This window comes from Ammodytes marinus (genome assembly GCF_949987685.1).
Source record: "Ammodytes marinus genome assembly, chromosome: 18".
Lineage (NCBI taxonomy): Eukaryota > Metazoa > Chordata > Actinopteri > Uranoscopiformes > Ammodytidae > Ammodytes > Ammodytes marinus.
This window is the reverse complement of record NC_137222.1, coordinates 5627673-5642185: the sequence shown is the minus strand read 5'-3', so window position 1 is coordinate 5642185 and position 14513 is coordinate 5627673. Positions and strand designations below refer to the sequence as shown.

Genomic DNA, 14513 nt, shown 5'->3' with positions numbered 1-14513 from the left:
AAAAGGTGATTCTATTGACCCGACCAGATAAAAACAAATTACACCATCACGACGGACAGAAAGCGAGATGGTGCATGCACTGCAGAAGGCTGCCAAAGAAGCAGGCCTTTCTATAGTGAAACAGCAGCGACAAATAAGAGCAGGAGCTGATTTTACGAGCGCACGCCTTTTAATAATACATTTATAATCTTAGAATTGCAAGTATAGGGCCCTTTGAGAATGTATTAATTCTCTAGCCACCCAGCAAATGAGAGTGTTGGGGATAGCAGTCTAACCACAGGATTTGCTGTGCATCTGCGGTAAAAAAATAAAAAATAAATATCCCACTTAAAAGCGCATCATATGAAAAAGCAAGGGATATATTAATGGATGCAAATGCCGTGTGAAGAGACATCAGTATCATTTACAGTGTTCACCACAGGACACTCCAGAAAACTGCGAGCACAGTGAATCTGTCGCCTCCAAAGTGTTAGAAAAAGCAGCCAACCTGGATAACAAACAGAATCACATCTATCTTTGTAGTGAGGTGACAATGAGAAATGTGAACACAACCTGGTGCCATGGTAGTCAGGGAAACACAACAGCAAGCCCATTTGTGAAAATTAGTTGTGTTGTCTACTCTAAAGGCTAAAATACTATTATAGGAATACCCTTCAGCAAGTTAAGCAGCCTTCCATAATGGAAAATAACAAAAGCTTCATGCTCCACCCATTCTCTTCATAATGATTATACAGCAGTCCTAATACGGGTTTTACATTGTTAGGAGATGTAGCTTTTTCATTTGAAATAATGTTCCTGGAGACAATTAAATCACCATTTTTGTTCACAATTATGTTGAAATAAATAGTTTCAGAAGAAAATTATATCTTTGTGGTCCGGCTTCAGAGTTGCAGTACAATAAAATCTATCCATTTTTACTGCCTTAGTAAAATATTTTGTTGGTGCATTAACTTACAAGCCAACAGGATAGTTACAACCACTATCAAATGAAGAAAAGAGGCACCAAATAACATCAGTGAAAGGGAGTTTATGTGACTTTGGAAAGAGTCTGTGTTTGCAATTACGCCAACTAAAAACATAGCACAACATTAAGAGATGGTTTACCTTTTCTCCAACAGCACCAGGGTTTCCAATACCACCGGGAGGTCCCTGAGGGCCGTCAGCTCCTGGGGGGCCAGAGGGGCCTCTGGGGCCAGGGGGACCGGGTGGACCCTACACCAGAGAGAGAGAGAGGAGACAGTTTTATAAGTAACAATACTTAAAACTGAAAAGTGCTTGTAATGTATGTAATTAATAGAGTATAAATTTGTATTCCCAATCAGGGCTCTTACCAGTTGACCAACGTCTCCAGTTTCACCTTTCTCGCCAGGTGGACCAGGCAAACCCTAAGGGAGTGAGAAGATGGTTAGATCATACTGTCTTATACTGTCTGAAGGTGAGACACTGTAGTTGAATAGGGTAACATTTTGAACTTATACATATCATCATGTTACTTACATCAAAATAATACATTTGTGTATTACAATTTTTTCTAGAAAAGTATAGTAAAATATACGATGTTCATTTTTAGACCTTTTATTTACAGTAGTTTGAAAGAAACAACAGATTGAAAGCAAAATAGTCAAATATCTCAAACGTGACCAGCACTTGAAAAATAACTATATTTTTGCCTGACGTGTCTAGCCTTAATTATAGCATTTTTATCACAGATTTTTTTAAGTTTCATTTTCCTTGAATTTTCCACACCTGCAGCCCAACTGGGCCTGGAGGTCCGGGGAATCCTCTTGATCCTTCATCTCCCTTCTGTCCAAACAGACCCTGCTGACCTCTGGGACCAGGCTCGCCATCAGCACCCTGAGAAATGCAAAAGACAAAAAGTGGTCACCATCAGTAGAAACCAATGGTACAATGGTGGTACTGTGCCTTTAACAGATACAGTTGATGACATGTTGAATTATGATGTCACCCGATGCAAACAAGACACTTACAGCAGGACCGGGTGCTCCGACGGGTCCTTGAGGGCCGGTGGGACCAGGTGGACCCTGTGACGGAGGAACACAATCACCTTTACTATTTCAAACTTTCAAAATCCTTCAAGAAAAAACTACTAGCCTTACAGTTCCAGGCAGTTACTTTATTAAATATATAATGTATTTACAATGATGCTGTAAATACACCACAACTTACGTGTTCTCCTTTGTCACCCTTGCCTCCTTTCTGGCCTGGCTCTCCAAGCTCTCCCTGCGGGGACGAAATGATTGCAGTGTTAAACAAAGACAAGATTTAAAAATAAAAAAGCTCATTCAAAGTTATACACTAATGAGATAAAGAGGAAAGATAGAACGTGAGCATTAATAACGTTAAATTATTAATTGACACTCCTAAGGACAGAAACTGAAGCACACTCGACTCTATCCCACCTATTTTGGAGTTTTTTTCACCAGTTTCTTTAATTAGAGCCGTCTATGGATATTTCAATTAGAATCCTGCTTCCCTGACAAATGGTGACAAATATAGTTCCCATCTGAGGGGGGCTTATCGCGATGAGTCACTGGCGCGGCTAATAGCAGCCAAAACAGAGAAGATAATTAGTCCCAATCTCCGCCTGTTTGCACCAGTGTTCCCAGAGTGAAGAACCTCGCACCATTCTTTCAAAGCCTCCCCATGCTGTGTGCGTTTGGAGAAATATTGTTAATAACCGCCAAAGGCATTTAGTCTTGGGCTGGAGTCAAGACAATGCTCCAAGATTAGTCCTTAAAATATAGGCCTTGCAGTGTGTTTGTTCCCCCATGGACAGGGACTTATAATGAGAAAGTGTCTGAATGTGTGTAAACATTTGCTCGCAAGATCCTTATTTTATCTACAAAGTCAAATCCCCCTCTGCATTCTGTGTGTCTGTGTCTGCACCGCGAGGACCGTGGTGAGGCCAGTTTAAGAAGAGAGGCTTTCTTCAAAGGATAAGAGATTATCCTCTAAGTATCTCAGCGGCTCATCTTCCTGGTAATGTTTTTCGGAACTGGAAAGGAGTTGTTCTGAACGGCGAAGGGTCACTTTCACACACATTCCATCACTGCCACTATTCCTTTGTAAAGAAGTTTTTACAAGGCAGGTTTCTCCTTTTAAAGATCTGCTTTCCGATACAAACTCTGTCCGACGATAAATTCCCCTTTGAACGCTTAAGTTCACGGGGAAAGAGACGAGGGGATATCTAACTGGGATCGCATCTGTAAAGTTTAGTGTCTTTGTAAGGCTGTGAGTGTGCATGGAAAACTGACTCACCTTGTCTCCGTCCTCTCCAGGTGGTCCAGGAGGTCCACCAGGTCCTGGCAGACCCACTGGTCCCTGGATACCATCTCGTCCAGCTGGGCCTTGAGGTCCTTTCTCTCCCTAAAGTAGTAATTAAAACAAAATAAAACACAGTGATGTCTGTCATTGGAATGGTCTTGATGAAAAGATCAAAGAAATTAAAAAATGTGTGTGTATGTCACAGCAGTCTGTGGTACGTGTTTGTATGTGACGTTCTTACCGGTCCGCCTTTCTCTCCTGCGGGGCCTGGCGGTCCCTGGGGTCCTCCTCGTCCTGGGAGACCGGTGGGTCCGGCTGGGCCAGAGGCGCCGCGCTCACCAGGAGAACCCTATTAGCACCAAACAGCACAGTTTAGCAATCAGAGCGAAACACATCAAAATCATCAAAATGTTTTCACACTGAAATGAAATCATAATATCAGGCACATCTACCAAATAGGTCAGAGCTCTCTCTCTTATGTAAGTAGCAAACTGTGCATATCATTACATTATGTAAGAGCTTGGAAGAACTAAGTGTTGCGAAGGAGACAAACTCCCAGAGATGCAGAGAGAATATACAGAAAGGTGAGAGGGAGAGAGTGAGTGATGTGGATGCAGTGTATTGTACTCACAGCAGGGCCAGGTGGGCCATGAGGACCCTCATTCCCTTTCAGACCGTGAGCTCCCTGCAGAACAAAATAAAAACAATATCTTGAGGAAAACAAACACATCTGTTGGGGAAGCACACTTCATCCTGTCTCACGCTGGACTCCCTCACTTCAGACAGACTCAGCGTGAGATGGAAAAAAAGAATCTCCTGTTGTCCCCAAACTGGAGGCTGTGAGCAGCGGGGGGAACTGTCCAGACTGCTGAGAACATCATTAACATTGCACAAAGAATAGGTGTATCGCATCATTACTGCATCTTTCACACCAGAATTATCATGTAGACGCAGGGGTTTTAAACCCGCTAAAAATAGTCCATTTTCTTTCAAACTTGAAAAATGTAAAGCCTGAAATTGATATTGCCCGCTGAACCCACAAACAATAATGTTTGTTTCTCAGTTGCCGGTGTAATGCTACAATGTGCGGACGTTGGCGCCAACGTCATCGTGCAAAAACAAGTGTGTTAAAGGGGCTCTAGAGTTAAAGACAAAGCTGTTTTTACATTGATTCCTGTTTATACTCTGCAGTAAGAACACTGTGTGAATTGCAATACTAGCAGGACATGACTTTGTCAAGTTGAAAAAAAAGATGTATATACACAGTATATATACAGTATATCAAAAATTCAAAGAAACAAACAGCTAAGGGCAAACTGTTCCTCTTCTGAAGCCCACATAGGGATCTGATATCATCTCTGATTCTTAAAGTTCACCACTCATACAGGGATTTAATAGCCCAGAACTATTATGCAACAACAAAGCTTTTGAGAGATACTGAACTTGTTTGATGCTAGTGTACTGAGCAAAGGGCTATACTCACCACAGGGCCGGGCAGACCTCTCTCTCCAGGGAAACCTCTCTGTCCAGGTGGGCCGTCCTTACCGGCTAGGCCAATAGGACCGGGGTCGCCCTGTAGGTCAAAACACAAAACCATTAAGCCTTCAAAAGCATTGTTAAATGTCTTTTTTGATTACATATTCCAAATGCAGTAGATGAGTGTAGTTATGTCAAGCAATGAAGACAAAAACTCAAACAAGGGCTGGGAAACAAATAGCACTGTTATGAAAGTTATTAATTATGTTTCTATTATACTAAAAATATAACATAAAGCTTCAGAATTTACCTTGGCTCCTTCTTTCCCTGCAGCTCCGGGTAGACCCTGCTCACCGGGTGGGCCTGGGGGTCCTGGGTGGCCTCGATCTCCCATTGGTCCAGTCTCACCTGATGGTCCCTACAGTAAGAAAACACACACACACAAACACACACAAATCAGACACTACAGCTTATAACACAGGTGCAGAGGAGTTTTGAATTAGAAAAAAAACTACACCTAGAGGAGCACTGTGAGCAAAATCAGCAGAATTTCATACTAAAAAGATGTTGAGAATTCTCCATGGCGCGTGGAGGAAGCTGAGCATTTGCTGTGTGGGCAGCTTACTAGTCATTAAGGCCACACATAGCTCTGGTATCATCAATGCTCTCGGCTGGCATTAGCAGAGCGGCTGCGATGGTAAAAGTCTGTTAAACGTTTATGCATAATGGATGAAGAGCCCATTACTAATATGAAACAGGATAAACAACACTTTAGCCGCAGCACAAGGAGATATAGGTATGAAGGTAAATCCATTTTTTCTTCTCCGTAGAGACAAAATGCTGAGAGTGCTCTGGTAACATTACTAGTAAACATCTTAACAATGACTAATAGGTTTCTGTTGGCTTTTTGTACAAACACATATTGGGCGGTTGCTTTACAACAACAAAAAAGTGTTACTTTAAAACACCTCAAAGCATATTAATCTCCATTAGGTTAGGCACATAATGTCCCTGCATAAAAGAAAACAATCAATATGAATTGTGCAACTAAAATAAACACAAGCATAACAGCCAGATCAGACTCACCTGAGGTCCAACCACTCCTGGAGGACCAGGGGGGCCAGTCTTGCCTTGGAATCCCTGTTTAGAACAAGAGAAGAAGAACAAAGACCCAAGTGTCACAACAACAGACTATTACATACAGATGAAGAGCTCAGTAATCATCAGACTGGTTTACTCACAGTCTCTCCTCTCTGTCCGGGGTGTCCAGGCAGTCCGTCTTTCCCTGCAGGTCCCTGAGAAACACATACAAACGTGTGAACGCTGGTGCACAGAATGACAAAGGGAAAAGCATGATGGGTTCATACCAGGGCGGTCAATTAATTCAAATATTTAATCCTGATTAATATTATCTAGAATAACCTCAAAAGGTACTTCAATGCTTTGGCGAGGGGAAGGATGGACCAGCAAGTGTTATTAAAGACTGGCAGTACTCCGGTGGTAACTCGACAGTATTATGCAAATAACTTTGGTCTTGTCAAGAGAACCATCTGGCAGGGCTATGAAGCCAAACTTGCCATTCAAAAGAACCTTTTCTTAATCTATTTCTTCTCATGGAGGCTTGTTTCTGGTTAAGAGCGTTGCAATACAAAAAGCTTCCTGATTCCTGAGAACATGCACCCATCAATCTTCCGTTAAAGGAATGTGTAATAACGTGTAAATAACACACATGTGTTGACAGCCTTAGTTAATACACAGAGTGGTGTGTGGTGTATGAAGTTAGACTCACAGGTGGGCCCTTTGGTCCTGGGAAACCTGTTGGTCCCTGAGGGCCTGGCAGACCCTGAAACAAACATATAAGAGCTGGTCAATAATCTCATGGAATATCATAATCTGTTATGAAAAAATAATGATGAGAGTGATACGTACCCTCTCACCGGGAGGTCCTGGTGGGCCATCAGTTCCTGAGGTTCCCTGAAGAGACAAAGATAAGGAGTCAATGGTGTTCATGTGCTGCAATATAAAGGCAAATAAATGATAGTGAAATAATCTAAGCACCTTTGGTCCAGCTTTTCCTGTGGGTCCTCTTGGCCCTCTCTCTCCTCGGGGGCCCTTGAGTAAAAGAAAGAGTGATTAAAATCACAGAATAAAAGATCCTATGAGACATTTCTGTGACCCTGATAATAATAATGATATGCTTCACGGTTGAACTGGTGCGGGATACCCCTCCAGCATGCCCTGGTTCAACCTCCATTTTGGCTCAGTGTGCCAAGCTTGACCATCTGTATAGAAGCACGAGTTTGCTGAGTAAGACTAACCGTTGGTCCTCTCTGTCCGCGTGGGCCAGGCTTTCCCGCTGTTCCCTGTGGACACGAGGAAATACACACACACATGATCAAAGGGGGTGGCACACACACACACACACACACACACCCACACAAACCACAAACAACGTCTGCTGGCATTAGACTTGTGCTTAGAGAATGTATCTAATGCCAGCAGACAAGTTACATTTGCAAACCCATTACGGCAGAATTGAGCCGCTAAGGAGCTCTGAGATCATCTCTTATCATTAATCAGGAATGAGTTGTTTTGGAACTCATAATCAATATTAATCATCACTAACATCAGATTCTTTCAGCACCTCGGAACGGGACAATTAAATGAACCCTGATGCACAATATAATGACTATAAAGCGATTGTTACAATTAAAGTGGTTGCATGCAATACAACTTTAATGAGAAAAACAATTAAATCTTTTGTTGTGACTCTGAAGTTTCGAGCAAGTGTCGTGAAACTGTAGTAATGGGACCACTATCCCCTCTCTCTCTGTCTGGGTAAAGCTTGGTCTTGTAAAACGTCCCAAATGTTTTCTGTTAAGATGAAAAGCTTTATCTGCCTTTCTGCACTCGGGGGGTGAACAACCATTACTCTTACAGGCAAGCTAATGGCCCGTTCCTTAAACAAAGAAAATGAAACATTGCTCAAGCCACCACACAGTGATAAACAATGCTTTCGGGTGTGCTTTCAAAATGAGTTGTGTAAGTGGTAACGAAGAAGGAATTGCAATTGTCTTTCTGTCCTTGGTTGGCATCAGTATTTTTAGGGCCAATGCAATTCAACTACCTTTGGGTTGATAAATCTGGACAATGGGGCAGGAGGAGCCTGTCTCCAGCGCTACAACACTACTATCGATCGGTCCAACCCTTGTAGGTATAGGCAGAATAATAAGAAGTCTGTGTCACATACCCGTGTTCCTTTCTCTCCGTTGGCGCCAGGGAAACCGGCGAAACCCTGAGATCCCTGTTTGTGTGAGAGAGAGAGACAGAGACAGAGACAGAGACAGAGACAGAGACAGAGACAGAGAGAGAGAGAGCAATTAATCATTTGAAAGACAAACCTTAAATATTATGCCCCTTGAGTTTTCCCAGTGATATCCCTAGCATATTAAATGCAACAGGAGATTAAGTGTGCCATAAATAAAAGCAATAAAAGCAGTGTTTTATTGTTGTCAAATCAAGTAGCTGAGGGGCGGAAAACTAAAAAAATGCACATTCAAATTCAGCAGCTCTTTGATCAGGGAGCTTCAAGCGTGTCTTAGTTGTCAGACGTTGGCTTTGCCCCGGAGAGACAAAAAGATGAGCCTCGGAAAATTGAAGCAACGCTGCCTCAACGGCGAGCACATGTATGCATTTTTCATTGTCTTTCAAATACACCCCAGAAGCATGCATGGGTGTAGCCAGCTGACATTTCAGCCAACTAAATTGAGTCCCAATTGTTGCAATTACCTTTGGTCCTTGTCTTCCTGGGTATCCTGGCAATCCGGGAACTCCAAGTTTACCCTGCAGATGAGAAAAAGCCAAATTAGTTTCCAGATAAGACATATACAGTATATGCTGACTTTTAGGCTGTAGTTTGGGTTATGCTGTCTCCTTTCAATAATTATCTGTTGGTCAATTCCCACATTCTGAATTGCATGATGCTTGTGATGCATACATTTATTATGAGACACTAGCAGAGTACTAATCTGACTTTGTACATAAAATCAGTAAAAATGTCTATACGGTGTTGATCTAATGAAAATGTCTCGCCAATCTATATGCAAAACAAGCAGACTGCATCAGGCCCACATTATACAAAATAAATTAGTTTAGCTGCGAAACATAAACTATATAATATTCTTATCATAGTTGTAATGCATTAAATGCATTTGAAATATGAACAAGCACCTGCTGAACAACACAGCAGCGTTTATTAGAACAGGCTCAGTGTTTGAACGCTGAAATGTTGGCTCTAATTAAATATGAAAATGACTCAGCTGTTACCTCATGTGAGATCCGAATACAGACCAGTGACCCCCCCCTCTTATGCAGCATTACCGCTATAATACAAATATGTGTACAGAAGAGATTCAGAACTAGCAGTACTCAGTAAGGAGAAAGTTTTAAGGACAATGCAGAGATACACTGGGGTTAATGTGGAACATAGCCACAGTTTTCCCTCCAACTTTGGCTATTGACAGACTGTGCACAAGTGTGTTAGTGCACTCTCAATGATACTCAACATCTGTTCCAGACCATCAAGGTGCGGCATCGGCTGGAAAATGAGATTGTTTTTCTTTTTACCACAAAAAGTAGCTGAAATATTGTCAGCAGTACTTTACCCAGTGTTGTAATTTAACAATACAGACTGCAAAGAACGGAATCCATTTGATCCTCCCAGCCGGTTCAAGGGCAGCGGCAATGAGAAATCGGTTGCTGTTCGGTAGAGAACGATTGGATAAACTATCTTGCTTATTAAACCCTGCTGTGCTATCATCCTAGATCAAACACGAGGGATGATACACAATAACACGTTTTTTTTCTTCAGTTTTATCCATCTGTGTAAAGTTGAGGCAGAGGACACAGAGTGATATCAGTGCTTTGCTTTTGGAGCCTTACCTTCTCACCAGTCGGCCCAAGAGGACCAGCGTCTCCTGGGAGACCTGAGCGACCCTTTGGCCCCTCGGGACCGTCTTCTCCTCTAGGTCCTGCTGACCCAAGCTCTCCCTGGAAAGCAAAGGAAGAACTTATATTAGAAAATATTTAGACTTAAACACAATGCTAGAGATACTGTCCGCATCAGGTCAAAAGACATACTTGTACACACTTGAATCTTTATCCAGGCGTTTGTCGCCCACATGCAAACGAAACTGCGTCCACTCAACAAAATAGTTTATAGATTATTCTTTTGCAAAACCTTCATACACTTATTGATTTTCAAATGTGTACAACTTGAAAACTGATTTTTCTTGTTGAGCAAACAGCTCTGTCAGTATTAGGTAATCTGGGTTGGCCTTTTAAATCGGCCTTTTAACTTTGTGAGTGTTGTGTTGCTTAAGAAAAAAATCAAAGAACACTATTTTCACTGGCTGCGTTCCGCTCAAAGCAGTAAGAGATCCTTGTATTGCTTTCCTCTCTGTGCGTGTGCTCGCCTTCTAGCAGGACACGCACTAAGTGACAGAGTACAAACTCCCTCCGACAGGCAGTCACTGCTGCCGAGAGCCAGTGGTGTGTGAAAGGTATCTAGTTAAAGCCTTGTGCGGAGTTGCACTTGCGAGCGAGGACACACACCCACACTTCCAAGTACACATCAGGCAAACTGTACTTGACTCACACTTGCAAGCTCATCAAAGAGAACACTTTCAATTGAGCACTTGTGCACACACACACACACACACACACACACACACACACACACACACACACACACACACACACACATACACACACACCCTTTTTTCATAGGCATGCTTAAAACTGAGTCATTTAGATTCTAGTCCATATGTGGAGAGGGCTTCCTCAAATCCTTGCTTTCATCTTGATCTGCTACATCTCCAGAGGAAAACAGGCCGAATCCCGATGTCTCTCTCTCGGGTTTGAAGGGGTTTAAAATGCCATTGATTTCTCCTTCCTTTCTGTACTGGGCTATAGACAAGCCCGGTCAGGGTTTCCAGGTTTTGATGTTTGAAGCACGGGCTATAGAGATAGTTCTCTTTCTGTAAAAGACCGTTTCAAACTACTTGACATTGTAACTACGTCTCTGGTGCATTTTGGCGAAGGACCCCTTTCAGAAACTAAAGTTGCTGAAGTTCCTGACCGACTAGAAAAGTGGCAGCAGAGATGGAAACAGGAAATTGAAAAACTGCTTACGTAAACACATATGTATGCATGCACACACACTTACAGCTGGCAATAGAAAACAACACCTTATGTTGGCTCATTACCCATAATTCCACACAAGTGACACAGGCTAAGGTCATAAGTGGCTGACATGTCAAAACTAAGCCCTATATAAAAAATGCTATGAGTGCAGAAGTTAGAGTTTTTGTTATTTGTTGAATTAATTTGTTCGATTTTTCCAGCATTTTTCAAAAATGTGATTGACACATAGTGTTGGGTACAATATAAACATAGAAGGCCTTACCCTGTCACCCTTGATACCCATGTCTCCCTTGAAGCCGGGGAAGCCGTCTTCTCCCTAGAATGAAAGGAGACAGAGAGGTGAGGATGTAACGAAGGAGAAAGAATGGGATAATACATGTGCTGAAATCATTTGTGTAGTATTCCTATACTCAGACACACACTTTCAAAAAACACGCACACACATATATAGAACACACACACACACTGATGTGGAGTCTTGGCAAGATCCTCTGTTGCCATAGAAACTCTTGATTGCCTCTTTTTTTTGTACCAGCAACATTGAGATCAGTTTCACAGGATTTCATCTCATCAGGAGTTTATCATTACCATCCTACAAGACCCCACCATCAGCATCTCCTTAAATGTTAAGTATAACTCAAACAAATAAATAAAAAGTCACTTCCTTTCACACGTCCTTAGCTAACACAGTCTGAGCTCTCTTACCTTTTCACCCTTGCCTCCTTTAAGACCGCGAACACCATCGGCTCCCTGGGATGCAAAGAAATACAGATGTTACAGGCAGACAGGGTGGCATATTGGACAAACAGGATAGGACTCAATTGTTGAGTATTCAGGCCCACCATGAGCCTTTTCCAAAATACGGCTCTAATAAGTCACTGTTGTTCACTGCTCTTTTAATGCCTCCTTAATATTCCAAAAATGCATTGAGGGGCTTTTGTCAAATAAAGCACACACTTACATATTGTTAGGTTGCAGTAACCTTGTACCATATTATAGCTTTGTAGGAGCTTTACCTTCTTTAAAACATTGTCTTTACCACAAAGACCAACCAAGGCCCTTCTTCTTGACCCAACACTGTACTTTCACTGTCCATAAATAGCAAGCGGAGGCATATAACCACCAGGCGGTAGCTCTAGTTTCTAATGTGTCAAATTCATTACAAGCTGTGCCCTCCATAGCGCTGCAGGCTACTCAATGTAATGAATGCGTGTCTGCAGTTCAGGATATAACTGTAAAATCCTCCCTATTACTTTTCTTGACCATTCATCTGCTCTGCCTAGAGGGAGCAGACACTTCAGACTTCAGCCGTGTAACAGAGGGCACTGTGAGCCAGGAGTCAAGCCACTCTCTCAGTAGGAAGCTTTAATGACCGGATCAATCCTGCCCTGTGGACTAAAGATTTTATTTGATGGGATTTCTCTTGTCTTGGTTTTATTAGCTATTGATGATAGGACATAAGAGAGGGCTGGAGGCAGTTATCAAGCCGTAGTGTCTAACCCTTAACCATGCACCATGTTGGCACAGTAAACAGAAACGTTTCATTTTAAGTCTTTTTGCACAAAGAAGGTTGTTGTTTCTGTGGAAGCTATTGAACCGTCCCAGACAAAGCTTACAGTCAATTAGCAGGAGGCTTTTAAATCGTTAACAGCTTTTTACAAAATCACTTTGTTGTTGGACAAACTTGGAAAATAAAGCAGGCACATGTCAATACGATAATGGGACAACTATGTGCCCACAACAGTTGCTAATAGCACAACTATCTGAATACATCATTCATTAATTACACTGTGGTTGATAATCATCTCACCTTCACGCCTCTGGGCCCAGGATAACCAATAGGTCCTTGAGGGCCAGCAGGTCCCTGTGGAGACAAGATGTTTGTTAAGAGCTTGTACCACACACAGTGTAACACATGCAGCTACAGTTATTTAGATGAATTCAAAATGTCTAGATTAATTCACATTCATGCAAATGTGTTTTAACTAGGACAAAGGGAGAGAAGACATTTAGAAAAGTGTACATAAAATTAGCGAAATAACAAAATCCAAGCTCCAAAACTAAGACTAGTGCAGAACGAAAGCAAACTTACCAAGTGTCCTTTGTCTCCATTAGGCCCCTCCTTTCCAGGGTGACCCTGTGAATAATTAAAATAAATATAATTGCATCTCATTTCAGGATAATTACCACCATAAATACTACAGCGCCCCCCTTAAAACTGAGGGATTAAGCTCTAAAAGGACGCGAGGATGTATCAAAGTGGAAAATCAGAATTAAAGGGCTTTTTCTCATTTGGGAATTTTTTTTCCTTAATGCACAGTATTTACAGAGGCACTACCGGATATTACTTTGCTCTAAAAGCCGCCCCAGACTGCCGTTTTGGGACTTCACAATACATTACACACGAACTGTACACAGATGTGCACTAACACACAACGAGCGAGACACAAAAACACACATCTGAAATGGATGTCCGGTAAAAAGAAAGAAAAAAAATCGGAAGGAAGTTGATTGCGTTCTCGTGAGACTAAAGGAGCTGAGCTAGACCTCTGATGGGTTTTTAGTGACGTGAGAGAGGATGGAGAGAATAGAATAGATACGGGAGAGGACAGAAATGCAGGGCAGGGAGGGGCCGCAGAGAGAGGATAAAGAGGTTGATGGAAAACGCAACAAATGGACGAATAAAAAAAGTAATAGCTGAGTGTGTAGATGGCAGGGGGCTATTTCTATCCCAAAAATATTCTGAAAGCTTCTAAAGGACAAGAGGACATTGTACAGCGTTGTTTTGCTCCTCTATCTCTCTTTCAACAAATGCCTCCTTTTCTTTCTCTCCAGTTATCCATATTGCACGGCCTCTCTGGTCCCCTAGTCTCTTAGGTGCCACCTGGTGCCTTCTAAGGCACATCTGCCATTAGCGCAGGTGTCTGCAGCGCTGTCTGTGCAAAGAGAGTATTTGCATGTATATGTGTGTGTGTGTGTGTGTGTGTGTGTGTGTGTGTGTGTGTGTGTGTGTGTGTGTGTGTGTGTGTGTGTGGGCGGGTTGATACACTGTTACACAGCTGTGCAAACGTGTTGTATCATACATATGTTTCAGCCAAATAATTACCAGAGTGTGTTTCTGAATGTGGGAAGTGGGTTTCTAAACATTAACATGTCGTTTCCTACAGTTAAAGTGTATGAACAAATAAGGAGAGAAAGAGACATTCTGTGTTACTGTCCTTCGTTTATTTGCATGTGCGGCATGTAAACTCACCGGTGGACCATCAGCTCCTGGCATTCCTGGCAAACCTGGTTTTCCAAAAGGTCCCTAGATAGAAAACAAGACCATATGTTAGGGCACATAAAACATCACAAAGTACGACAAAACAGTCAAAGGTTATACTGTAGATATCATAAGAGAGAAAAACAAGAGCCTACAGCCATGCCAGAGGCTATTTGAGGCACAGTGGTGTTGTGAACTAAATGCTAACGTCAGCATGCTCACTTGCTGATGTTGAGCAGGTAGTTATACCATGTTCTCACCATTTATAATTGAGCGTGTGAGCGTG

At 42.2% G+C, this 14513-nt stretch overlaps 1 protein-coding gene across 3 annotated transcripts in view; it reads right to left on the bottom strand.

The window, feature by feature from the left end:
* Window positions 1-14513, bottom strand: part of col5a1 (procollagen, type V, alpha 1) — a 78416-nt gene that overhangs the window by 13858 nt on the left and 50045 nt on the right. For all 3 annotated transcript variants that reach the window (XM_080047311.1, XM_080047310.1, XM_080047312.1), the window contains 24 exons: window positions 14219-14272; window positions 13058-13102; window positions 12776-12829; window positions 11671-11715; window positions 11228-11281; window positions 9703-9810; window positions 8551-8604; window positions 8012-8065; window positions 7080-7124; window positions 6820-6873; window positions 6691-6735; window positions 6551-6604; window positions 6003-6056; window positions 5848-5901; window positions 5072-5179; window positions 4769-4858; window positions 3917-3970; window positions 3527-3634; window positions 3280-3387; window positions 2188-2241; window positions 1989-2042; window positions 1747-1854; window positions 1332-1385; window positions 1105-1212 (listed from right to left, as the gene is read on the bottom strand). In XM_080047311.1, coding sequence (XP_079903437.1) covers window positions 1105-1212; window positions 1332-1385; window positions 1747-1854; window positions 1989-2042; window positions 2188-2241; window positions 3280-3387; window positions 3527-3634; window positions 3917-3970; window positions 4769-4858; window positions 5072-5179; window positions 5848-5901; window positions 6003-6056; window positions 6551-6604; window positions 6691-6735; window positions 6820-6873; window positions 7080-7124; window positions 8012-8065; window positions 8551-8604; window positions 9703-9810; window positions 11228-11281; window positions 11671-11715; window positions 12776-12829; window positions 13058-13102; window positions 14219-14272 — 1620 coding nt within the window. The remainder of the gene's footprint in view (window positions 1-1104; window positions 1213-1331; window positions 1386-1746; window positions 1855-1988; window positions 2043-2187; window positions 2242-3279; window positions 3388-3526; window positions 3635-3916; window positions 3971-4768; window positions 4859-5071; window positions 5180-5847; window positions 5902-6002; window positions 6057-6550; window positions 6605-6690; window positions 6736-6819; window positions 6874-7079; window positions 7125-8011; window positions 8066-8550; window positions 8605-9702; window positions 9811-11227; window positions 11282-11670; window positions 11716-12775; window positions 12830-13057; window positions 13103-14218; window positions 14273-14513) is intronic.